This window comes from Nycticebus coucang, chromosome 9 (assembly GCF_027406575.1).
Source record: "Nycticebus coucang isolate mNycCou1 chromosome 9, mNycCou1.pri, whole genome shotgun sequence".
NCBI lineage: Eukaryota > Metazoa > Chordata > Mammalia > Primates > Lorisidae > Nycticebus > Nycticebus coucang.
In genome coordinates, this window is record NC_069788.1 from 39,857,120 (window position 1) to 39,883,360 (window position 26,241).

General features: G+C 38.5%; 2 protein-coding genes across 2 annotated transcripts in view; both read left to right on the forward strand.

Annotated features, from left to right (window-relative positions):
- Positions 1-26,241, forward strand: part of KIF6 (kinesin family member 6) — a 344,907-nt gene that overhangs the window by 36,646 nt on the left and 282,020 nt on the right. The gene's annotated exons all lie outside the window — the stretch shown is intronic.
- Positions 19,535-20,388, forward strand: LOC128594197 (60S ribosomal protein L7a-like). Its single transcript, XM_053602783.1, has one exon. It carries the CDS (start codon positions 19,552-19,554, stop codon positions 20,350-20,352), a length of 801 nt encoding a protein of 266 aa, XP_053458758.1. The 5' UTR covers positions 19,535-19,551; the 3' UTR covers positions 20,353-20,388.

Here is a 26,241-nt window from a genome sequence, read left to right on the forward strand (position 1 = left end):
TCTAGTATGTTAGTTTTACCTCGCAGCCCAGAGTCATTTATAAATTTGATGTGCATATCATTTGAGTCTTCCATAATTGTTTGGTAAAAAGTGTATAACAGAAGTAGTTCATGTGCATAGGCTAGGGACAGGCCACTGAAGATCCGTCAGCGGAGACTGATTCAAACTCTTTGGAACTGTTACACATGTTCATCATCATTTTGCATTTTGGCTTTCATTTCCACATTTTGCCCAAAAGACTTGTTCTCACTGAATTTGCTCAGAGCAATGGAATTAGGTTCAGCCAATATTTCTTAAGTATATATTGTGTGCCATTGTATGCACTATATGCACCAGAGAGAAAGAAGAAGGCGGAGCAACTCCTTCCTTCATGATGTTCATAGCACATGTGAGGAAAACTCAGGGAAAGGAAAAAACTGGCCGTGTGATAATCCCTTCCTGCATTCTGCTCAGGATTAACTTCTACCTGTCTGATCTATAGTTTGTGGCATCTGCCATCTTTCCTTTCTTGATGAGTAAATTCAAATTTTACTTGAATTTATACAATTCATTTGTGGGAAAAGTTTCACAAGGCTAATTTCCATGTCTCTTCTCTTTATAATCTATTCTTTTTTAAATTTCAGATTAATGTGAGGGTACAAACAACTAGGTTACAGCATTTGTATTTGTTTGGTAGAGTCCCTCTTGAAGTTGTGTCTATAATCTATTCTTAATGAATTCATTTTATATTCCTAAAATTACAGAGTATCTCAGTAAAGAGTACTGAAAATATTGCACATATGTTAAGTTACTTTCAGATTTTCTTTTCTTCTCTTTTTATTCCTATTCTAACTTCCCCTCACCCCTTGATTAATTTTTTTTTTCTCAAATCTCCCTCTTCTTAAACTTTCTTTTTCCCAAAAAGGCAGTACCATATAGATGTCTGATATAAATTTGTTGTTTTTTGGCCTGGTCCCTTCTGTTGACTTTTCTGTCCAAGATTTCCTACTTGTTCCGTGAATCCATTCAGTTTTTATTACTGGCCTTTGAAAATGTGTTAGGCAAACATTTTTCAGTGAAAGAGCTTAATTTAGTTAAACACTGTTTTTATCTGGAAATTTTGGATTGATCTTCATTTTTTTTCTTTCTGTAACCCTAAATAGCATTCACTAATCAGGAAGTTCTGTCAATATTTCTTGTTTGAAGCATTTCATGTCTGTTCCTGATGTATCATTCCTGTATTTAGTGCCCTAGTCAATGCCCTTATCTTTTCTCATCTAATAATGGTGTAACTTCCTCAATGTTTTCCATTTCTTCTGACTTTAACCTTAGTCCTATGCTTTCTTAAAATTATGATTCATGATCTAATAGGTCACAAAATCAATTTACTTGTTCATGATCACAGTTTTTTAATGATATCAAATAGAAGAGAGAGAGAATATTGGAGACTGACATGCAATACAAGCATTTTTTCATGAAACTTTTATTTTGATTATTTATACATGTGCTAACTATTAACTTACTACCAGTTATAGGAAATAATAATTGTATAGGTTGTCATTTGTAGATGACTGTGTGGCTTATACAACAGAATTTATTCTCATAGTTCTTTCTGGCTGGGAAGTTTAAGATCAAGGTTTGACAGAGTTTGGCTTCTGGTGAGGTCTCTCTTCCTATCCTCATGACTAAACCCTTTCAGGCTATGATCTTGGATTTTACAGCCTTTCACAAGTGTGAGAAACAAATTTCTGTTGTTTAAGCAAGCAGCTCCTTGGTATTGGTACTTTATTATGTGGTCCAAGCTGAGTGATACGCTGCTTAATCAAGTAGTGTTGATTCTTGCCTCTAAGAATTTTGAAAATTTCATAGGCTGGTGTAAAGATGAACTAAATCGTGTATATTATCTGTCACCTGGGAAGTTTTCAGCAAACAATTCCTATTACCATACATTAACGCCTCACTTTTAAAGTTATTAATAGGTTCTTGGAAACTGTGATGGTAAGTGAAATGATGTGTAGTGAAACTAATTTTACCAAAGGCTACTTGACATAAATAAGAGTTGAGTTCTTACAGCCTATTTTTGGTCATAATCACCAAACACCTAAAATAAGAAAAAAACATTTCTAATATTAAACATTGAAATAAATATAAGCTTTATATACATTTAAGAAACATTAGTAAAAACAAGTATGATAATTATTCACCCACATTTTCCAGTCAGGGTTGGCAGCAGCTCCGGGTACACGGTGGGAGCCATCCGGTCGCAGGGCACACTCACGCACATAGCCGTACTCGCTCAGACGAGGACCGCGGACATGCCCCTGAGGCCCACCCGTACATCTCTGGGATCTGGGAGAAACCAGAGTCCTCAGAGACAACCCGTGCAGGCAGGGGAGAGTGGCCCTGGACAGTCGTCAGTTTTTTTTCTCATCAATGTCAAAACAACGTTGAAAAATAATAAAATAATTAAACATAATTTGAGGACCTGCATATTGTTATTAGGGACAAAGGGGGGTAGAGTTTTAGCAAGACAGAACAAACATGTGGCATCACCAGGTCCAGAGCAATGTCCCTGAGGAAAGTGAGCTTGAGATTTCTGGGGTGGTGTGAGAAGCACGGCAACAAGGAGTGCCTGAGAGTGAGCCGGGCAGGAGGACATCGGAGGAGAGGGCAGGGCGCCTTGCCCTGCCAGCCGCAGGGTAGAAGGCACCCGGAGGAAGCCAGACCCTCACACCACACCCACACTGAGACCTAGGAAGCTGCTGTTGGATATCAGCCCCCGAGGCTGGAGAAGTCTGCGGATCTCTCCGGGCACTGCAATCCCGGGGTGAAGAATAGCAAAAACCAAGTCTGCCTTCAGGGAGGCTTGAGACAGCTGAAAACAGGGTGTTTCTTACAAATATTGAGTACATGTAAGTCCTAGGAATCCTTTCAGGTCTGCTCAAAGGACATTTTCTTATTGAAACTGCCTAGTGAGGTAAATCATTCCTTCTTTGTACAGTCTCAGCATTTAGTTTGCACTTTTATCATACCCCGTTTCCCCGAAAATAAGACATCCTCCGAAAATAAGACCTACTTACAGGAAAGAAAAGACGTCCCCTGAAAATAAGACCTAGCGCATCTTTGGGAGCACACCTTAAAATACGACACTGTCTTATTTTCGGGGAAACAGGGTAGTTTATCTTATTTTTGGTGTATTTTTTTTTTTACCCCAACTAGATTATAAATTTCTTAAAACGGGTATTATGTCTTGATCCATTGATATATTCCCACAGAATTAGAAAGTGCTTTATATGTGACAGCTGTACAATGCATGTGAAGTGAAAAGTTATTAGTGACTTTGTAGATAAATGGTGTCATAATTACAGTTGATTATCTATTTCCTAAAGCTGATTAACTGTGAACTACAGATGAGAATTATAGGCAACTACAGCTCCCCCATGTGGTTGGTTTGGGGAGGGTGTTAGAGGCCTAACCTTACTCAAAGAGCCAGAGCCAGAAGGTTTGCATATTAATATATTATTTCGAGGGAAAGAGAACTCATTAAGGGTAACACACAGTCCACTTTGTGAGTGAGCCAGACTCCCAAATCAATAAACCAAAGTACCGTTGACTCTGGAACAAATGAGTATGAACTATGTAGGTCCTCTGATACTCAGACTTTCTTCCACCTGTGCTACCCCTGGGGCAGCAAAGGAGATTCCTCCTCTCCCACCTCCTTCTCCTCTTCAGCCTATTCAGTATGAAGAGGAGGAAGAAGGCCTTCATCATCATCCACTTCCACTTAATGCATAGTGAATAGATTTTCTCTTCCTTATGATTTCCTTAATAATATTTTCTTTGCTTGGGTTCACTTATATTCAGGTAAGAATATAGTATGTAACAGACATAGCATACAAAATAGATGCTAAGTGACTGTTATTGGGAAGGCTTCCAGTCAACAATAGGCTATATAGTAGTCAAGCTTCAGGGGAGTCAAATTTATATGCTGATTTTTCAGGGGTCATTTGCCCCTAACTTGGCATTGTTCAAGGGCCAACTAACTATACTTTGCGAAAACACCTTGTCTTAATATCCATGATCCAAAATGAGATTGTGATTAGATGTAATCATACCGCCGGGTAGAGGCCCAGTTACTCTCCTTGGATGTCCCCAAACCCTCTTTGGGGCTGAGGCTTCTCCCTCCTCCAGAGTAGCCAGCCACACACTGTCATAGAGAGAGTGAGGCAGGGCCTCATGGATTCCTCAGAGCATCCCCGTGGAGCGGAGACTTTCTCACCTATCTGAGCTGAAGCCTGGGGTAGCTTTTCTCACAAAAGGTCCCTTTCCCAGTGACTTTCGGGAAAATGAGCCATCTGCTTTTCATTCACTTCTGCCTGGGCTACTAAGAAAGGCAGCTATGAAGAAAGAGAAGCAAACAGCATGTGATTTGGCATCACTGGCAACGTTTCCACAAGTCTGAGTGTACTGCAATCCAGGCCCAAATCCCCAGCAGCCGGCTCAGCCAGAACCTGCTCACCTTTGCCACGGCCCAGCGGCACCATTGATGCAGTCTGCACCCCGTGTCACCAGAGATACCACACACCTCATGTGCCCTGCAGAAGGTCTAAGTGCGTCTGTTCTATTCCCAGGAACTGTACTTCTTAACATCTTGTTTGAGGCACAAAGCCTAAGTACCCTCGTGACAGAAATCAGTCAAGCTATTAAAAAAAAAAAAAGGCCTGAGAGTTTATTATTACAATTAAAGCTTCTAAAGTAGCTGGCTATGAATGAATAGTAACATTTTCAAAAGAAAATAAACTGAGAATGGACCTGTGTGAGATGTGGAAAATATTTTAAAGAAAAGGAAATGATTCACCACCTCAAAGACGTGGAACTTAGATGAATTATGCAGGTCAGTTCTTCTGTGGAGAGCCTCTGTGTCTTGGATAAATCCTTATGTGTGTGTTTTGCATAACACTCACGGAAGATTATTTAAAAAACCCCCTTGGAATGATTTTAGCCATTTCCTCTAAGAATCAGAGAGTAGGGGAGGCAGCCTGACTCCTAGAGTAGAGCTTTGTTTACATAATGGACCCTTTGTAAAGTAATTAAAAAGGGACCTTTGAAATATTTGACTTGGTTTGTTTTGTTAGATTTTCTTATTTTTTTTTTCCTGGAGTAGGTTTTGCAACTTCACATAACGTCTAAGTGAAGGTTTTAAGAGAATATATTTTGTCCTTTGTTTCATGAATCAAATGGCTATATGTAAGTATTAAGTAAAAATAAGTAAATAAATAATTTTAAAAATTATATTTATTCAAGTTATTTTCTAGCCATTGACTAAAATGAGGTTTATATAGTATAGTCAAAGCTGCTCAATGTTTAGTTTTAGGAATAAATATTTCAATAATTTTTATAATTTTAGATATTTTTTCAGATAAATTTTACTTTTAGTAGATTATACTTTTCATCATGAAAGGGGCTTAAATAATATGTATTCGTGTAATTGCATTACTACTTTGAAACTAATATTAAATATTACTTAAAATTATAATGGAGGTGGGTGGCGCCTGTGGCTCAAAGGAGTAGGGTGCCAGCCCCATATGCTGGAGGTGGCGGGTTCAAACCCAGCCCTGGCCAAAAACTGCAAAAAAAAAAAAAAAAAATTATAATGGAGGAGGGTCTGACTTGCATTTGTGTTTTGGTTTTCTTTTTCTTTTCTTTTTTTTTTTTTGAGACAAGAGTCTTACTATGTTGCCCTCGGTAGAGTGCTGTGGTGTTGCAGCTTACAGCAACCTCAAACTCTCAGGCTTAAGCTATTCTTGCCTCAGCCTCCCAAGTAGCTGGGACTACAGGCACCCGCCACAATGCCCAGCTATTTTTTGTTGCATTTGTCCTTGTTGTTTAGCTGGCCCAGGCCGACTTTGAACCCACCAGCCTTGGTGTGTGTGGCTGGCACCGTAACCACTGTGCTACGGGCGCCAAGCCACATTTGTGTTTCTTATTGGAGGGATAATTAATAATTCATTTAATTTGGAGGATCTGATGAGGCAGAATAGAAGCTTTTAGGGAAAGTTAGTCTAACAGGTCCGGGGTTCTAGGTGTGGGAGGCCTGCGTAGCAACTAAATGTGCCAATAGTGAAATGGCTGTTTTGTCAAGTAATGAGCTTTCCATTACACAAAGCAAAAGCTGAATGACCTTATTCCACAGACCCTGGAGTGTGGTGGATTTCTGCATTCTGCGAGATGTTCAGTAGGAAGATAATTCTGAAGGCTCTTTGAATTCTAGGACAAAAGTCTAAGTAGTTTAGTTTGTTGTGATTATGCTTTTATGTTCAACTGAGTCAATGTTTAAAGTTATCCTATGGTCATTCTTCTCTTGAAAAGAAAACCAGTAAAAGAATACTCTTATGTACTTTAGATAGCTGAGCACTTAACTTTTCTAATTTTCAGAGCTTAAAATAAATGAGTTTGGATCATAATCCTGAAAGGCACACTCCTGATCACCATAATCTCAAATGCTGAAATCCTAAAAGAGCAAAATCCCTAAAGTCTAAAATCCCTACCATCTAAAATCCCTCCAATTACAGTAACAGCTAGTCAGTTGGTTCATGTCAGGCAGAACCATTCCTCTGTCATTGTCTTCATTTGGAGGTTAACATGACTTAAGGAAGTGTATATGGCATTCAACGTGACGAGCGGTAGACTTGTATACTTAATTTTAGGAATCAGTTTGACTGGATTAAGGAGCACCTAGAAAGCTGGTAAAGCATTATTTTGGGTGTGTCTGTGAGGCTGTTTCCAGAGATTAGTGTGTGAGTCTGAGTGGGGAGGATCACCCTCAGTGTTGGCAGGCACCATTCAATAGGCTGAGGGTAGAAAGAACAAATACAGAGAGTGGATTGGTCTCACTGTGAGATTTTCCTTCTGTCGTCTTGGGCATTGGCACACCAGGCTTTGGATTCCAGGACTCCAGTTGGTGGCAGTCCTCGGGCTTTGGCCTGAGGCTCACTATGGTATCTCGAGGTCTTCAGTCACCATAGTAACCTGAAGACCCTCGTACATCTGCATACATAAATCAACCATCTATCCTATGGGTTCTTCTGGAGAACTCTGACTAATACAGGTTTGATATTGGGAAGCCAAGTGCAATTCCTTCCTACCGTATTTCTCACAACACAGAGTAAGAGGTCTATGAATTTATGTCCTCAGAAAAAAGTCCGTGATAAATTAAGTATGTGAGGCTACTTATGATGAAAGATAAAAGTTTAAAAGCTAAATATTATTGGTTCTGCAAACGTGGAAAATTGCTTCATTTTGATGGCTAAGCAATAACCAGACTTTCTAAGGAACTGCATATACTTAGAAAATGTTCAGACCACTACAACTTTGCAAATACTGATTCGAAGATCACAGAAGAAGTGAAAACATAGGCAAAAATTACAAGGAATCTTCCCTGCCAAATTATTCAGTTGTGTATGACTTCGGCCTCTTCACACACAGCACCATGTTTGTCTTCAAAAAATGGCCTTTGTCAGAGAAGGAAAAGAATTGGACAAGGTCAGCAGCCTTCTGAGGCAGACTTTTGCTGGTCTTGAGCTTCCGGTGTTACAAACACATTAAATGGTGAACTATTTTATTAGGAATTTAACCATCGAAGAAGACAGATTTCATATATTTACCATTAAATCCAACATGGAAAATCTAACACACGCTTTACTTTGGCTAACGATGGCAACTTTCAGAACTGTTCCCACTGTTTTGGTTTGTTTATCAACTATAGGCAACTCGAGCCCTTGTTGAATCCAAAAATTCTAGCATTTACCTGTTCATTTATGTATTAATGACTGGAAAAATGAAGTGCTGCATAAACGCCTATTTGAAAATTTGGTGGACTTAGCAGAAGAAAACAGATTTCAACTGAATCACCAAACCATAATGACAGATTTGGAATTATGCATGATCAAGGCTTCTAAAAATGATTTTCAAGGTGTTACCAATAAAGTTTGTTTTTTTTCCATTCAGCCCAATGCATTTGGCAGAAAATTGAGATGAGTGGGTTGGCCACACTATATGGCAACTATGAAAACTTCAGTTTAAAAATGCGTCCTTTGCCTACATGGCATTCCTTCCAGCTGATGACATTCCAGGAGCTTTTAATGAATTAAAGCTGCATTTGTCTGAAAAATCCAGTGAAGTTACTGACTGGTTCAAACATAATTAAGTTCATGATAGGATGAGAAGACACACAATGATTTGCTGTTTGATCATCAGTATTATTTCCACCAAATGTGTGGTCTGTACATGCACATGGAATGGATGTTTGCATTCCCAAACAACACAGAAGCATGGCAGAGAAGATGGGCAATAGAAAATGCTCATGTTGGTGTTTGTCAAATCACAGAATAATTTCAAAAATAGAAGTGCCTCATAGAAAATCCTTGTGAATGTATTCTCCAAGGAGAGCTGTGTCCTAAAAGAATAAAAGCAGGTATTCATTGCAATGCAAGACTTCAAAATACAGCTAGATTGTGAAAGTTGGCCAGCATTTATGGACTGATGCATGCAATTGCCTATAATCTATCCCTGTAACACACTTTTTCTTTTCCTTTCTTTTCTTTTCTTTCTTTCTTTCTTTTTTTTTCTTTTCTTTTTTCTTTTTTTTTTTTTTGAGACAGAGTCTCACTATGTCGACCTTGGTAGAGTGCCATGGCATCACAGCTCACAGCAACCCCAAACTCTCGGGCTTAAGCGATTCGCTTTCCTCAGCCTCCCAAGTAGCTGGGACTACAGGCACCCGCCACAACGCCCAGCTATGTTTTAGAGACAGGGTCTCGATCTGGCTCAGGCTGTACAAAGTGACCTATTCTGTTATGTGTGTGTATTTTGGGCAAATAAATTCCCTTTTAAAATGTAAATAAATATCTTTTCAAGAATTTTTTTCCAGAAATTATTTTTTCCAGAACTATATTTTCAAGGTCTTTCAGGATTATGATCAGCTCCCAAATAAATCACATAGAGTACAAAGATTTTTTTTCCTTTTATTCAGTCGTATACACATAGATCATGAATACATTTATGCATTTGTGGGGCACACTGTTGATTTTTTATACAATTTGGAGTGCTTACATCAAGCTAATCAACGTAACTTTCACCTCATTTACTTAATTATTGTGTTAAGACATTTATGTTCTATTCTTGATAGATTCAACTTGTACCCTTGCAATATGCTCCATAGGTGTGGTTCCACTGTTTACCCTCCCTCTATCATACCTCCCTCTCCCTCTCATCCCCCTCCACTTCTCTCCTTCATCCTGGGCTATAGTTGTGATCTATCTTTTAGAAGAAAGTGTTAGTAATTATAAATTGGTTTCATAAAAGTACTGAGTACATTGGATACTTTTTCTTCCATGCTTGAGATACTTTGCTAAGAAAAATATGTTCCAGCTCCATCCATGTAAACATAAAAGAGGTAAAGTCTCCATCTTTTTTAAGGCTGCATAATATTCCATGGTGTACATATAGCATAATTTATTAATCCATTCACGGGTCGATGGGCACTTGGGCTTCTTCTGTGACTTGGCTATTATGAATTGAGCTGCAATGAACAATCTGGTGCAAATATCTTTGTTGCAAAGTGATTTTTGGTCTTTTGGATATACACCTAGTAGAGGAATTGCAGGATCAAACAACAGGTCTACTTTTAGATCCCTGAGTGTTCTCCAGACTTCTTTCCAAAAGGAACATACTAGCTTGCATTCCCACCAGCAGTGCAGAAGTGTTCCCTTTTCTTTACATCCATGCCAACATCTGTAGTTTGGGGATTTTGTTATGTGGGCTACTCTTACTGGAGTTAGATGGTATCTCAAAGTGATTTTGATTTGCATTTCTCTGATGATTAAAGAGGATGAGCATTTTTTCATGTGTCTGTAGACCATGTACCTGTCTTCAAAGAAGCTTCTGTTCAGGGTGGCGCCTGTGGCTCAGTCGGTAAGGCGCCAGCCCCATATACCGAGGGTGGCGGGTTCAAACCCGGCCCCGGCCAAACTGCAACCAAAAAATAGCCAGGCGTTGTAGCGGGCGCCTGTAGTCCCAGCTGCTCGGGAGGCTGAGGCAAGAGAATCGCTTAAGTGCAGGAGTTGGAGGTTGCTGTGAGCTGTGTGAGGCCACGGCACTCTACCGAGGGCCATAAAGTGAGACTCTGTCTCTACAAAAAAAAAAAAGAAGCTTCTGTTCAAGTCTCTTGCCCACAATGAAATGGGATCACTTGTTATTTTCTTATTAATAAGTTTGAGTTCTCTGTGGATTCTGGTTATCAGACCTTTGTCAGAAACATAACCTGCAAATATCCTCTCCCATTTCGAAGGCTGTCTACTTGCTTTACTTACTGTGTTCTTTTATATGGAAACAGAAAAAACCTTCAATAGCCAAGACATTACTCAAAAATAAAAACAAATCAGGAGGAATCACGGTACCAGAGTTCAGACTATACTATAAGTCTATAGTGATCAAAACAGCATGGTAATGGAACAAAAATAGAGAGGTAGATATATAGAACAGAGTTGAAAACCAAGAGATGAACCCAGACACTTATCATCATTTGATAAGCCTATCAAAAATATAAACTGGGGGAAAGATTCCCTATTTACCAAATGGTGCTGTGTGAACTGGCTGGTGACTTGTAGAAGACTGAAACTGGACCCACACCTTTCACCTCTAACAAAAATTAACTCTCACTGGATAAAAGACTTAAACTTAAGACATGAAACTATAATGATTCTTGGAGAGAGTGCAGGGGAAACACTTGAAGAAATTGGCCTGGGCGGATACTTTATGAGGGAACAAAGATTTAAAGTTCTGAAAGACATGCAAAAAAGTCTCTCAAACTTTTTATTCTCACAACTTTAACTTAAGCTAGAGAAGAAAAATAAATGTCTTGGCTATTTTTGTCCTCCAGATCACTTGTACTTCTTGCCACATGCCACCATCTATTAGATGTTGAGGGGGCAGAAGAGTTTGAAAGTTTTCAGTCTCAGAATGGTGAGACTGGTTCTCTGGTTTCCAGAAATGGTGGCTCTCAGGGTACCTGATTCCCTTTCTTTGTGATCTGTATACTACCCTCCCCCAAAAACACCAGGCTTGAATTCCTTGACCTGCCCCCCATGATCCTGATAATCTATATAATCTTTCGATCTTTCCTTTCCCTAGTTTCTTATTATTTATAGCAGTTGACACCACATGAAATTATATTATATACAACATTTATTTTGCTTTCTAAAATTGATGTTAGTTCCAATCCTAATTGTTTCCACTAGAAGGTAAGCCCCAAGAGGACAGAGACTCTGTCTGCCTTAGCCACTGCGTACCCCAGTCTTAGAGTAGTGCCTTCTACATATAGGTACCAGGAATAAATCTTTCAACAGGTTTATTGGTTCATTTATCTTCTTAAGTGTTTAGTAGTGTTGAATAAATTGCTTTAGAGTTCTTTCTTGAAACTAGCCTCTCTCATCTGATGTGGTCCCCTGCCTTGCCATGGTCTTCTCTTTTGCCATCATCATAAAATGTTTTCTTCAGTCTGTACCTTTAAGGGAAAGCCAAATCTCACAGCCATTAAAAACATAAATAAATAAAACGAAACATGCCACTACTTCTTCAGACTTGTCCATTCTTTTACTTATATTCCTTGTCATTCCTTTCCCTCTGAGTTCCCGTCTCAGAAGCAATTGTCCACTTTGCTGCTTTGGCCCCATTCCCTCTAAGATCCTCCACTGTTCGATCTGAGCTGTATTTGTACTTTATGAGTTCCTCCATCAATGTATTTTTTGTAAAGATTCTCATAACTACATCTAAAAGCACCTGCATTATGCTTATTCTGACCTTTTGCAGTTTACCACCATGCCACTGGCTTTGGTTCAGTAGCATGTGGGACATCTTCCCGAGGGAACCCTGGGACGGGTAGTTTTATTGCTGACTCCAATTGTAGGGCCTAATTCTCCACCTCTTTTCTTCCTGTGATCCCTTTACAGTCATCAGCCAAGATACAAATACTTGTAAGTCTCATACTTACAGTTCTTATTGGCTTCAGTGTCCCTTGAAAATCTTGTTTCAAATTTTCATTTTAATTTTCTTTTATCTACAAATATTCTAAAACACGGATTTTTTCATTAATGTGGGTGTGACTGGTTGCTCTCATTTGATCTTCAGAAAGACATCAAGTTGAAGTTGAAGAAACCGTTCTAAATGGATTCCCAGCTCAAAGCCCTCCCGCACATATTCATTTGACAAGTTTTCTTTTACTGCCTGCTACATGAGATACTGTTGCAGGCTCTGAGGACACTGGGGTAAATCAGGCAGAGAAAGTCCCTGCTTTCATGGAGTTTACTTTCAGTTTTGAGTTTTTTATTGTTCAATTTTTAAAACAATTCTTACATTTCATTGGATTTTTAATTAATGTTCTGTTAAAGTTGTGCATTCAGATACCTACTTCAGGGTCAGGTGCAGTGCCTTACTCCTACAATCCCAGCACTTTGAGAGGACAAGTCAGGAGGATCACCTGTGGCCAGGAGTTTGCGATCAAACTGGACAACAAAATAACAAACACCCCATCGCTAAAGTGAAAAAATCAACTGGGCAGAGGGCTGAGGTGGAAGGATTCCTTGAACCCAGGAGTTTGAGGCAACACTGAGTTATATGTCTATATTATGTACTTCAGCCTAGGTAAGAGAGTGAGACACTGTCTAAAAAAAAAGAGAGAGAGAGAGAAACTTACTTCAACCTACAGTCTTATGAGTCTCTTTTTGCAGCTAATCATTAATAAAAATAAGAACAATTTCTTTTCTTTATTATCACATAACATTTGGTTAATTCAAGTCTAATAGTTGAAATTTCTCCAAACACTTAGTTCCAATCCTAATTTAGGTAATTAAATTCCTTTAAATCAGCGGTTCTCAGCCCGGGGGTTGCAACCCGTAGGAACTGTATTAAAGGGCCACAGCATTAAGAAGGTTGAGAACCACTGCTTTAAATATTTTAAACCTCATTTACACATTTAAAGTGTAAATGTGGGGGGGCAGACTTAGATACCTAGCAAACAAGTCATTTTAAACACATGAGCAACTTAAAAAATAGCAATAAACATACACATGTAGTAAATCAGCCTCTCAACATTTGTTATTTCCAAAATTAAATGAAGTGTTCTAAGTATACCTTTCAATTTAATATTTTGGGTCTGAAACTGATTACATTTTTCAAATTAAAATCATAATCTCTTTAAGTATTTCAAACTCATTAAATAAAACAACCAGAATTGCCCAGTAATATAAAGGGGCTCTTAAATAAGAGTATTACAGAGTCTTACATAAGAGTATTACAAGTATGGGTTTGATTTACTTTATCTCTATTCTTTTTTTTTGAGACAGAGTCTCACTTGGTCACCCTTGGTAGAGTGCCATGATGTCTTAGCTCACAGCAACTGCAAACTGTTCGGTTCAAGTGATCCTCTTGCCTCAGTCTCCCAAGTAGCTGGGAACTAAGGGCGCCCGCCACAAGGCCCAGCTATGTTTTAGAGACAGGGTCTCGCTCTGGCTCAGGCTGGGCTAGAACCTGTGACCTCAGGCAATTCACCCACCTCAGCCTCCCAAGTGCTGGGATATCTCTAATTATTTAGACTTTACTGAGGTGGCAAAGTATCCAAGGCAATTAAGGTAAGTAATTTTACTATCCTGATATGGCTAAGGTTGAAAAATCAAAATATCATTGTGGTGAACTATTGGTTAGAGACTGGCCTGATTTGTATTTTTCAACGTTCACTCCTAGTTGCTGAGTGAAGAAGGATTGATGGGGGGTCAGAGGATAGCATGTGCTAGTAACTCCTCAGTTCTGTGTAACTCTTCATTAGCTTTGATGGGAGGGATTTTATCTGGCTCCCTTAGGTTACTCTGTATTAGCTCCCAAGGCCCTGCTCCTTGCACACCTCTCTCTTTTTTTTTTTTTCTTCTTATTGTTGGGGATTCATTGATGGTACAAGAAACCAGGTTACACTGATTGCATTTGTTAAGTAAAGTCCCTCTTATAATTGCACACCTCTCTCATTTCCCCTACCTCATGCCCTCTTAATCCTTTTTTTGGTCCTTTGGTTTCATTTCCTCTGAGTTTTATTACCGAGATGGGAAAGGATGCTTTAGTTTCTGGGAGTAGAGGAAAATATGGCCTTTGGAAAAAAATAAAAGAAAAAAGAAAGCATGTTTACACACAGGCATAGAAAAATATCTAGAAGTATACACCACATGTGTTAACCTGCATTATCTTTGTGGGACAAGATTACAGAGGCCTTTGGATTTCTATGGTATGACACGGTATGTTTTTGACAAAGAATATATACGATTTCTATCATTAGAAAAATATAAAAATAATTAGAAGAAATGTAAATCAAGGGGATCAGTGTGGCAATAGAATTAGAAAAATACATGTGAATTTGGTGAAGTATTGAGCCTATTTTAAATAACAGTAATTATTTAATATTTTATCCACATTGTAGGGTAAAAATAACTTGCGATATAGCAGAAGTTGCTGTGTCTTTCCAGCCTTATTGTGAGCGATGGTTAGGGTCTTAGTTGCCTATGTAGATCAGCCTTTCTGGAGTGATTGATTCCATAGTGCAACAATTACAGTGGAAGTAAAACCAATTTGGATTCTGTAGCTTTCACGAAGAAAGCAGCAGTACCATAAACAAATACATAAACAACAGATTTTTGCATGATTCATTACTTGGTGCTTTCATAGAAATTGATAAGAAGTGAAAAGGAAACTACTACTTACCTTAGAAAACCTGATGTAATTATAGAATCATCCATAATGGCTGTGTCGACCAGAATAATAGTATTTTAACTATTTATTTAGAAAGAAAATGGTGGCTTCTGGATCATAATAATTTATTTATACAATGTTATTCTCTTATGCTGTTAACATTTTGAAGTTGCTGTCAAGGTTTTTTTTGTGTGTGTTGTTTTGTTTTTTTATAAAGCATATTTCTGAGTATGTTTAAATTGATGACTTTCATATGGAATTGAATGACCTGGATATTGGGGCTCCTTGGCTAAAAAGAAATTGAGCTGTTTTAGATTAGATGGCCTAGAAAAAGAGGTACAAGATTTCTGCTGTTGCAGGAAAGCTTCACAGAGAAAATTGTATGAGCATTTTATATATCTGAATTTAGCAATCTATATTTCAGAGCCTCCAAAGAGACACTGACAACACAAGACAGCTTATACCTTCAAAAGTAGCTGCTCATCCACCATCATAATCTGATCCGATGATATGCCAGTGACTGGGCAAGATGCTGTGGTTAACACTTCCCGTCCAAGTATAAACTACGTCGTGCCCTCCATATATGCTGGTGCAGCAGTGTGAATTATTTATTGCATTACACTGTACCTAGAACAGTACCCAGAAGGAGCAGCATAAATGTCTGTTGTAATGAGTACATGAAGAAATGGATGAATGAAGGAATAAATAATAGGCTTTCAACAATTTTTTGATTATACTATTAATTTTAATGTATACATGAACTTATAGGTAAATATGATATGACAAGTTTTTAGCATGGCCAAGTTTAAGCCCTCTCTTTGAAGCTAAGTAAATCATTCAATAATCCAACTTTATTGATTCATATCATTGTGTAGTTGTACTAACCAGCTGTGACTTGATCATCCATTAATATGGTGAAAAAGCCAGCTTGTCTGCCTACTGACCAGTGTACTGTCAGTATATAGAACCAGACTTTTTCTGTAATCTGTTGTTTGCTGGCCTTAGAATTGTGGCCACATTTACAAAAAAAAAAACCCAGATTAATGAGATGATATTCTAAATACTGTAACAAAATAGGACATATATTGTCTATATATAGCATTTTCTTGGCCCAGATACTCTTAAGTAACTGCTGGGAATTTGCTATAAAAAATAGAGAATTGGTTCTATTGTATGCATCTTTATGGTATAGTATAACCTTCAGGGTAGGAGACCACATGTTCAAGTCACATTGGGGCCAGTTTTCCGGTTTAAATTTCAGCACAAAGGATTTACTGGTGATATTGGGAAGATTTCTTGACAGAGCTATTTAATACCAGAATGAATTATTAGGAGCAATTGTGGATTCTCTTGGCAGGCTCTAAATATAGTTCAATTTCCCCTCTGTCTAGGATAGTTTGGGTGGGCCTACCTGAAAGCAGAAGGACAAATCAGATTGGTCCTTCTAGCCTAAAGTTTATGTGATTCATTATTATCCAAAAGAAAGCCTCAGTACTTACAGCAATTTAGTAGTTCTTCTTTGTGTATTTAAATAAGACCCACACACCATGTTGGACTTTTAAGCTCTAGCTTGGCTGACTGCCCCCTGTGTGAAGACCTTCATTATTGAGTTTTGTTTTCATTCACTCTAAACCTTTTTCCCTCGGTGGAAATATATGTGCTTGGCCTCAGCTCATAGGGAAATTATTGAATGTATAACTCTGAACTTAATATACCGAATTAAGTGTTGGTAGATTAAAAATAAGCTATTTTTTTCTTATTTGTGAAGCAAATTATATTCTTCAAGAGAGGCAACTGCTTATTTCCAAGCTGACAGAATTCCTTTGAAAATTTCTGCATAATGAGGATTTAGGGAGAAAATAAAATAATAAATAGAAGTGAAAAGGTGGTGTAAGAATGTTAGGTATAATAGTTTTGCTCTTTTCAAGATACTTAAAAAGGTTATATCTCTTACTTTGGAAATAGGTGCTTTCTCTATTTTTGTTTCAATTTTCTGAACAAAAATATGTCCTAAAAGTACATAGCAATTTATAATGCAGTGTAGAGATGTTTATAAACTTGGCAAATTAAGTCATTATGATGGGTCATAACTTCTCAGTTTCCTATATGTTTAAATTTGAAACTTTAATATTGTTCTAATGGAATTTTGTGTTTTTGTGTATATGCACAAGTCTGCTAGACAGATGCTAAAAATGCCAAAATGGGACCAAAGAGAGTCTAAGAATGTTCTGTAAAAATGACTATAACTGTTAGGCATCTTGTTGAAATCATTTTTTTGGTTTTTGACAAAGCTGGTATAGCTGAGTAGTCTTCCTTATTTGAGAATGTTCATGTCTGCTAAAGAACATCCTTCAGTTTTACTTGAGCACAGGTTGAATTGGCTTTCCAAATTCCTAGAAAACTGTGTGAAAAGCAAATATTTTGTGTGCTTTATCTCTTATTACCACCAAATTCCTCTATCATTTTGGAAATGAAAATGAAGAATATATTGGCTACAAGGCAAAATGGCAGTATAACTTTATAAACTTTAACTTTAAATTTAGAGAGACTTTTCTGTGGTATTTACTTTCCTTGTACAACTTACATAAGTTTGTCAGGGACATACTTAGGTGACTGTGTCCGTGTTATTTGTTAAAATACAGGACAAAAATAAACTCCAGTCTCTCCTTGGGGACTTAGTTGTTTGGTCATGCTGGCTTCTATAGTGGCTACAAACTCCCCAAGAGTGGAGGCAATGATTGATTTAATAAGCCTTCTCTCTATTCTTCCCTCTCTCTAAATTTCTCTTCCTTCATTCTATAGGTTTCTTTTTTGCTTTGCTTTGGGGTATTTTGTTTTGTTTTGTTTTTTGAATGCCTATAGATTTCTAGTTGCCCTGACATAGGCTTAGGAGATACTAAATTGATAAATGTAGAATTTCTATGTACAAGGATAACATAGTTTTATAGGTCAGATAGACAAGGAATCTAGTTACTTACTGATTCACTGTAAGATATAAATAATGGAAGAGGCTCCATACTTTCTTAGGATGGTGATGGGATGTTGAGAGTGATGGGGGAAGTGGTCCAAGAGGGCTTTAAAAAGCAAGTAGCAGTGGAATTGCATCTGAGATGTGGAGATATAGGAATTGCAAGCAAATGAATGTGGGGGAAAGAGAAATTTGGATGGGACTAAGAGCTAGAGGATAAAGTTTGTAATAGGAGGGGGTGACTTGGCCTTTTACATAGAAATGGAATGAGCAACTTAAAGTGTGGGTGAATATGTGGGAAGTCTATTGGGAACTGTAGACAGCAAATGGCCAGAGAAAAGATAATGCGGAGATAATGGGAAATGGCATGTGAAAAATATTCCAGATTATGAAAGGCCTAATGTAGCCTACACAGATAATTGGATCTTACCCTGAAAGCAGTTGGAAGTTGCCAAATAATTTAAATCTGAGTAGTGTCCCAATTATATTTGTCCAGAAAAATCATTCTGGTGGCAATGCAGATAGAGGATGAATGTGAGGGACACCAAACTATTTAGGATGGTATTACAAAAATGCATGGTTCTCAGAGGCAAAAGCTGTCAAGGGTCTAAGTAGATAGCACAAATGATCAAAATGGGCCAATTTCAGAAACTGGAGAACTTGGACTTAAGCCCTATGTAAATAAAGGGAGCAGTCACCACTTGGTTTCAGCCAGTAGTTGCCATTTAGGAAGGCAAAGACATCATACCACACACATGCACACACCCTGTTGCACATTCATTGTTTGCTTTTGGCTCTCAGATGAGTGTCAAATGTTTTTAAAAACATCAGTGTGTCAACACTCTACTGACCAAACAAAATAAATGTTTGGACCAGACTTAAGTCAATATATCATTGAGCATGTTCTTTTGAACATTGATCTTTGAAAAATGAATTCTGTGGTCAAATAAATTAGAAGCAATTGGAACGTGACAAAACTGATTTTAAAATTAACAAGGAAAAGAAAACATACAAGAATAGCTAAGACAGTTTTGTAGAAGAATGAAGATAGGTAACCTGTTCTGCTAGATATCAAACCGTATTATAGATCTATGGTAATTAAAACAGAAATGGACAAGCACAGTATTGGGATAGGATGACTAGTTCAGAAATAAATTCATGTATATGTGAGAATTTAGCTTATGATATAGGTGGCATTTAATATACATTAGGGAATGATATATCATTTAATAATTGGTACTTGATAAATTAGCTATCAACTGAACCAAAAACAAAGTTAAATTCTAACTCATGTTATTAATGAAACATCAGATGAATTATATAAATAAGTAATTGTAAAAAAAAAAGCAAAAAGTAAAAGGAAATAGAGAAAACACATTTGTGATGTTAGAATACTAAAGGCCCTCTTAAATAAGATATAAAAAACATAAAGAAAAAACTCAAATTTGACTTAAAATGTTTGGTCAACAAAAGCCACCATAAACTTAATAGTGAAGGATCAGTTACTATCTAGGAGAAAATATGTAACATAGAAATTAATATTCATATTAATTCATGAATTAATATTATGAAAGGAATAACTCCTTCCAATGAGTGAGAAAGAGATGACTCCTCTATTAGTCAAAGGAGTGGGCATGGTGGCTCAAACCTATAATCGTAGTTGAGATTGTAGTGAATTATGATGATGCTACTACACTCTAGCTGGGGCAACAGAGCAAGCCCTTGTCTCAAAAAAAATTAGTCACAAGATATGAACAGTCAGTTCTCTGAAGAGGAAATACAATTGGTCTATACTCTCTCTGCTCCAGCGGTTCAAGATGCCGAAAGGGAAGAAGGCCAAGGGGAAGAAGGTGGCCCCGGCCCCCGCCGTGGTGAAGAAGCAGGAGGCCAAGAAGATAGTGAATCCTCTGTTCAAGAAAAGGCCGAAGAACTTCAGCATTGGACGGGACATCCAGCCCAAGAGGGACCTCACTTGGTTTGTCAAATGGCCCCGCTACATCCGGTTGCAGCGGCAAAGAGCCATCCTCTACAAGCGGCTGAAAGTGCCTCCCGCCATTAATCAGTTCACCCAGGCCTTGGACCACCAAACAGCTACTCAGCTGCTTAAGCTGGCCCACAAGTACAGACCAGAGACAAAGCAAGAGAAGAAGCAGCAACCGTTGGCCCGGACTGAGAAGAAAGCTGCGGGGAAAGGAGATGTCCCCACTAAGAGACCACCTGTCCTTAGAGCAGGGGTTAACACTGTCACCACGTTTGTGGAGAACAAGAAGGCTCAGCTGGTGGTGATTGCACATGATGTGGATCCCATTGAGTTGGTTGTCTTCCTTCCTGCCCTATGTGAGAAGATGGGGGTCCCTTACTGCATTATCAAGGGGAAGACCAGGCTGGGGCGTCTGGTCCATAGGAAGACCTACACTACTGTGGCCTTCACGCAGGTTAACTCGGGAGACAAAGGAGCTCTAGCCAAGCTGGTGGAACCCATCAGGACCAATTACAATGACAGATACGATGAGATCCGCCGGCACTGGGGAGGCAGCATCCTGGGTCCGAAGTCAGTGGCTCGCATTGCCAAGCTGGGAAAGGCAAAGGCTAAAGAACTTGCCACTAAACTGGGCTAAACGTACACTGTTGAGTTTTCTGTACATAAAAATAATAACTATTCAAGCCAACAACAACAAAAAAAAAAAAACAATTGATCTATAAATTTCTGAAAGTATGTTTAATGTGATTGTAAAATATGAGTTTGAAAATATGTTTGATCACATTGCAATCAGATAAATGAAAATTTAAAATATAAGCCCTTTCCCTCATTAAATTGGCAAAATAAAAATTTGATAATAGCGAGAGTATGAAAAACAGGAGCTCTTTCATTACAGGTCTGAATTTACATCTATAGGGCCGTTTTAAAGGAAATCATCATCAATATCTATCAAAACTTAATGTATCCCTGCTCCCCTGATCCAGAATTCCACTTTGAAGCATCTACTATAGAGAAATGGTGAACACTTTTGTCCCTTCTATTATTGTTTATAATAGCAATAAATTGGAAAGAATGCAGTTGTTCATCAGCAGAGGACCAGTAAAATAAATGTACCTTAATATGTGAAATACTATACAGACTTAGAGCATAAAAGAATGATGTGGATCTACTGATGTAACAGACATTGTTGAGTGAACAAAACAAATTGTCCAATAATACACAGATTATTTAATAATACACAGAGTAAACCAATTATTTAACAAAGGGAAAAAGCCATGAAACAATATATGAAAAAGTCTGGAAAGGGAGGGGAGGGAGAGGAGAGGGAGGGGAAAGGGGGGATTAATGGGATTACACCTGCGGTGCATTTTACAAGGGTATATGTGAATCCTAGTAAATGTGGAATGCAAAGGTCTTAGCAAAATAACTAAGAAAATGCTACAAAAGCTATGTTAACTAATGTGATGAAAATGTGTCAAACGATCTATGAACCAAGTGTATGGTGCCCCACGATCATACTAATGTACACAGCTATGGTTTAATAAAAAACAAACAAACAAAAAAAACAATATATGAAAAAGTCTGGAAGGATGTATTCAAAAGGAATAACAATGATTATGGTGAAAGTTTGAGGATGGGGAGGAGAATTATGGTCAAGGGGAATTTACAGGTAATTTAAATATTTTTAATAAGCATGTATATTCATGCATTTATGAATTACTTGTATAATCAAAAACGAATAAAAGTATTTTGTTATGGGGAAACGTAGCATGCTTGTTGTCTTAGGCAGAGCAATTAACAGAAAGGGAGAAGTAGAAAAATTCCCAAGAAGGATTAATGACTGGAGAAACATCCCTGGGAAATAGAAAAGAATGAATACTATCTAGAATTTGGTTGGAAGAGATTAGCTTTGGATAGGAGAGGGCCAATCCCTAGGACCAGAGGGAGGAGTAGATGAAACTAAAGGAGATAAACTTCTGTATGTGGGGTAGAGGTTGGAAGTAGAGAGAAGAGCTGAAAAGTTTCTTCTCCGATGACATTCATTTTCTCTTCAAAGGAACACTTCGTCTCCCACCACCCTGGTGTCCTTGTTTTCCTTACTGTAGATATCAGTAAATATGACTGACTGGCTTCTCGCCTGTTTACCTCAAGCACCTCAAATGGTACTAGTATCTTGTTACTACTGGGCTCTTTCTTCATCTTTGTGAATAATAGCTTGTTACTGCATTGCATATGCTCCCACAAGAACTGCAGTGTTTACCTGAAGACAATAAGGTCAACAAGGTCATACGATGGGGCATACTGATGAACCATTTCCTATTGTTTAAAAGAACCTGGATTGGGGTGGTGCCCATCGCTCAATGGATAGGGCACCAGCCATATACACCAAGGCTGGCAGGTTCGAACCCGGCCCAGGCCTGTCAAAACAAGTGACAACTACAACAAAAAAACAGCCGGGTGTTGTGGCGGGTGCCTGTAGGCCCAGTTATTTGGGAGGCTGAGGCAAGAGAATTGCTTAAGCCCAAGAGTTTGAGGTTGCTATGAGCTCTGACACCATGGCACTTTACCCAGGGTGACATAGTGAAACACTGTGTCAATAAATAAATAAATAAATAAATAATAAAATAAAATAACATGGATAACTGCTTTCAGATGGCTTGCCTTGGAGATAGAATCAAGATGGACAATTAGGTGCAGGTAGTACGTTCGTGAAGAGGAACCAAATAGTAAGATACTCACATTTTAAACAGATCATCTAGGAGAAAACATTAAAGATTCACCAGAGAAGTGATGGGAAATACCAAAAGTACAGTAGGGAGAGGGTTGGAGATAGCTTGCCTAGTCAGAGATGGCTGAGAGCTGAAAGTCTCCAAGATGCAGGAAAACAGTAAGAGATAAATCCTCAGGGCTTCCTACTCTGAAACAAACTTTTAAAATTTGACTACAGGAGAACCCCTGAAATCATGCAGGTCTCCAGCCTAATGTAGGGAACTGCATAGAGAAAGCCAGAGACATTATTCTAGAAGGGACTCTCACAGGCATCTGAACTTAGAGTGCCTCCAACTGGGTGCCATCTGAAATCCTAGATACTGGGGTCTGCAGGTGAAGCTACTGCCACTGTGCAGCTCTGAGGAGGGAGAGAGGAGACTGGGGCTCCCATATAGCCCTAGGAAGGGCACCACCACCTTATTGCAGGCTGCTGTTTAGACTGAGATATGAGCGGATCACATTCCCCATAGCTTCTTGCCCACACTGCTTTCCTGGAAGAGGCCTCCGCCCTGCCCTTTCCTGATTGTAGGCCGAAGGTGCCATCATGAGAGTTTTAACACTGGGCTGTGTCCCGTCCTTGGGCTGAGTTCAGGCCAACATGACTGTAGCCACCTCCGTTAGCTGAGTTAACCAGGCTCTACTGGCATACCCAGGACAATACCTGCTACCCACCAACTAGGTGGCTGTGAGACCAAGACACTAGCTGACTGTACTTTCTGCATCTTGCCTGAGTGGTACTCCTCTGTGTTTGGTTGAGGCCCAGAGCATCATATTGAAAGTTTAATGCTGGGTTGTGCCACCACCGTTGGGCCAATTTTGGGATGATTTAGTTGCAGCTGCTGTCTAGCCAGGGAGAGAAAGAGAAACCAGGATCTTGGATGCATAGCTTAGACAATATCCACCACCGTGCTACTGAGAAACTGTCCATGAATGGGCTGCATGCTCCATAGTTTCTTGCCCATGCTGGTTGCTTGGAAGGAGCTCTACCATCCCCGGTTGCAGGCTTACAGCTCCATTTTGGGAGTTTAATGCTGAGCTGTCTCCCACCTTTGGCCTGAATTTGAGGCAATAAGGTGTAGTTACTACTCTTCCAGGGAGGAACAGTGAAGATCTCTCCTAAGCATGCCTATGACCATACTCCCCACCAAGGTATGGGTGGTTGTGGGACTGGAGAATAAATATCCTGCTCAACCCATTACAGCTACTGGCAACACCAACACAGACTCTTCGGGTACCAATGAGTTGTCTACCACTGCTACTACCATCACGTACATCACACCAGCAGCCAGAGGTCTGATAACATACCCACACTCCCGGCCTGCTGCTCCCACTATTAGCTTCTGAGCAAGCTACCTTGGAGGCCCAAGGATTGGCCCTCCAGGACCATTAACACCAGTGCCAGTGTAAGCTGCTCTGGGGCCTAAAATCTGGTGAACACTCAGCCAACTGCTACACAACCAGGGCCAGAGGTCTGGCTCAACTGATGTCCAAGTCCTCAGAAAAACTTCACTACAACCTCAACTAATAACTGTACCACAAACCACCAAAGGAATCACAGATATCACTGACCCTGTGTACAAGTAAAGAAATAATATGAAGATCACTCTACCATAGGCACCTGAAGTCAAAGCCAAAGTGTCCATACCCAAGCAATATCATCTTCAGGAAAAAATTCTCCCCAGTAAAACTACTTTCAAAAAATCGGAAGAAGTGACTGCTACACAAGATGCAGACATATCAATGGAAAGATACAGGAAACATGGAAAAGGAAATCTGACATCACCAAAGGACCATAATTGTCCAACAAGAGATCCCAATCAAAAAGAACCCCTAGAAATGCCAAATAATTCAAAATCTTGATTTTAAAGACACTCAATGAGATGCTGTACATTGAAGAGAAATCTGAAAACTGTTACAAAGAAATCAGACAATCAATTCAGGAGATGAATGAGAAATTTACTGAGGTAAATATCTTTAAGAAAACTAAATAAAAATCCTGGAACTGAAAAATTCATTAAAGGAAATACAAAATACATTTGAAAGCTTTGGTAATGGACTAGACCAAGCAGAAGAGTAAATATCAGAACAAGTATTTTGAAATAATCCAGTCAGACAAAAATAGGGAAAAGAAATTAAAAAAAGAACAGCTCCTTTGAGACATCTGGGTCTACATAAAGTGAACAAATTTATGAATTATTTATATTCCTGAGAGGGAAGAGAGATCAAATCTAAGAAAGGAAATAATTAGTGAAAATGTTCCAACTCTAGCAAGAGAGTTAGACATCCAGATACAGCAGGCTTAGCAATCCCCAGGCAAATACATTGCAAAAACAACTTCACCACTACATATTAATATCATATTCAGAATGTCTAAAGTAAAAGTGAAAAAAAAGAATTTTAAAATTAGCAAGAGAATAGCATGTAGTCTCACCTATAAATGTAACCTTATTAAACTGACTTCCCATCAGAAGAGAATGAGATGGCATTTTCAAAGTGTTGAAAGAAAAAAACTGTCAGCCAAGAATTTTATATCTTTCCAGAATAAGTTTTATAAATGCAGGAGAAATAGTATTTCCCAGACAAGAATTCACCACTCGACTGGCCCTAAAGGAAATGCTCCAAAGGGTCTTAAACATGGAAACAGAAGGTTGACATTGATCACTGTCATGAAAACACACAAAAATATAACTTGCAGGTCTTATAAAACAATCACACAAAGGAAGAAGAGAAAGGAATCAAATGACAACTTGATAGAATATCATCAAAAAAAGAGAAAAAGGAAATGAAGAATTTATGAAGCAACTAGAAAATGATCACAATATGACAGGAATAAAGCCTCACATGTCAAACTCACATATTAACCTTGAATGTAAAAGAATTAAATGTTCCCCTGAAAATATATAGATTAGAAGAATGGATAAAAAAAAAACATGACTCCCCCCCTTTTTTTTTTTTGAGACAGAGTCATACTATGTCACCCTCAGTAGAGTGCTGTGGCATCATAGTTCACAGCAACCTTAAACTCTTGGGCTTAAGTGATTCTCTTACCTCAGCCTCCCAAGTAGCTGGGACTATAGGCGCCCACCACAAGGCCCAGCTATTTTTTGTTGCAGTTGTTGTTGGTTAGCTGGCTGGGGCCGGGTTCAAACCTGCTAGCCTCAGGGTATGTGGCTGGCACCATAACCACTGTGCTATGGGCACCAAGCCACATGATCCATTCTTATAAGAAATTCACCTTACCTGTGAAGACACACATAGACTGAAAGTAAAGGGATTGAAAAAGATACTCCATGCAAACAGAAACTAAAAGTGAGCAGAAGTATTTGAACTTATTTATATCAGATAAACAAACTTTAAATCAAAAACATTTAAAAATAGACAAGGTTATCATCTGATGATAAAGGGATCAATTCAATAAGAGGATATATATATTATATATATGTTATATATCTTATATATATAAAATATCTCCAACACTGGAGCTCTCAGATTCACAAAACAAATATTACTAGACCTAAAGAAAGAGACAGATAGTAATACAATCATAGTAAGTGACTTTAACACTCCACTTACAGCACTAGACAGATCATCAAGACAAAATTAACAAAGAAACGTTAGACTTACATTGAACTTCAGACCAAATAGGCTTAACAGACATTTACAGAACATTCTACCCATCACCTATAGAATACACATTCTGTTTACTAGCACATGGAACATTCTCCAAGATAGAACACATATTAGGCCATAAAACAAA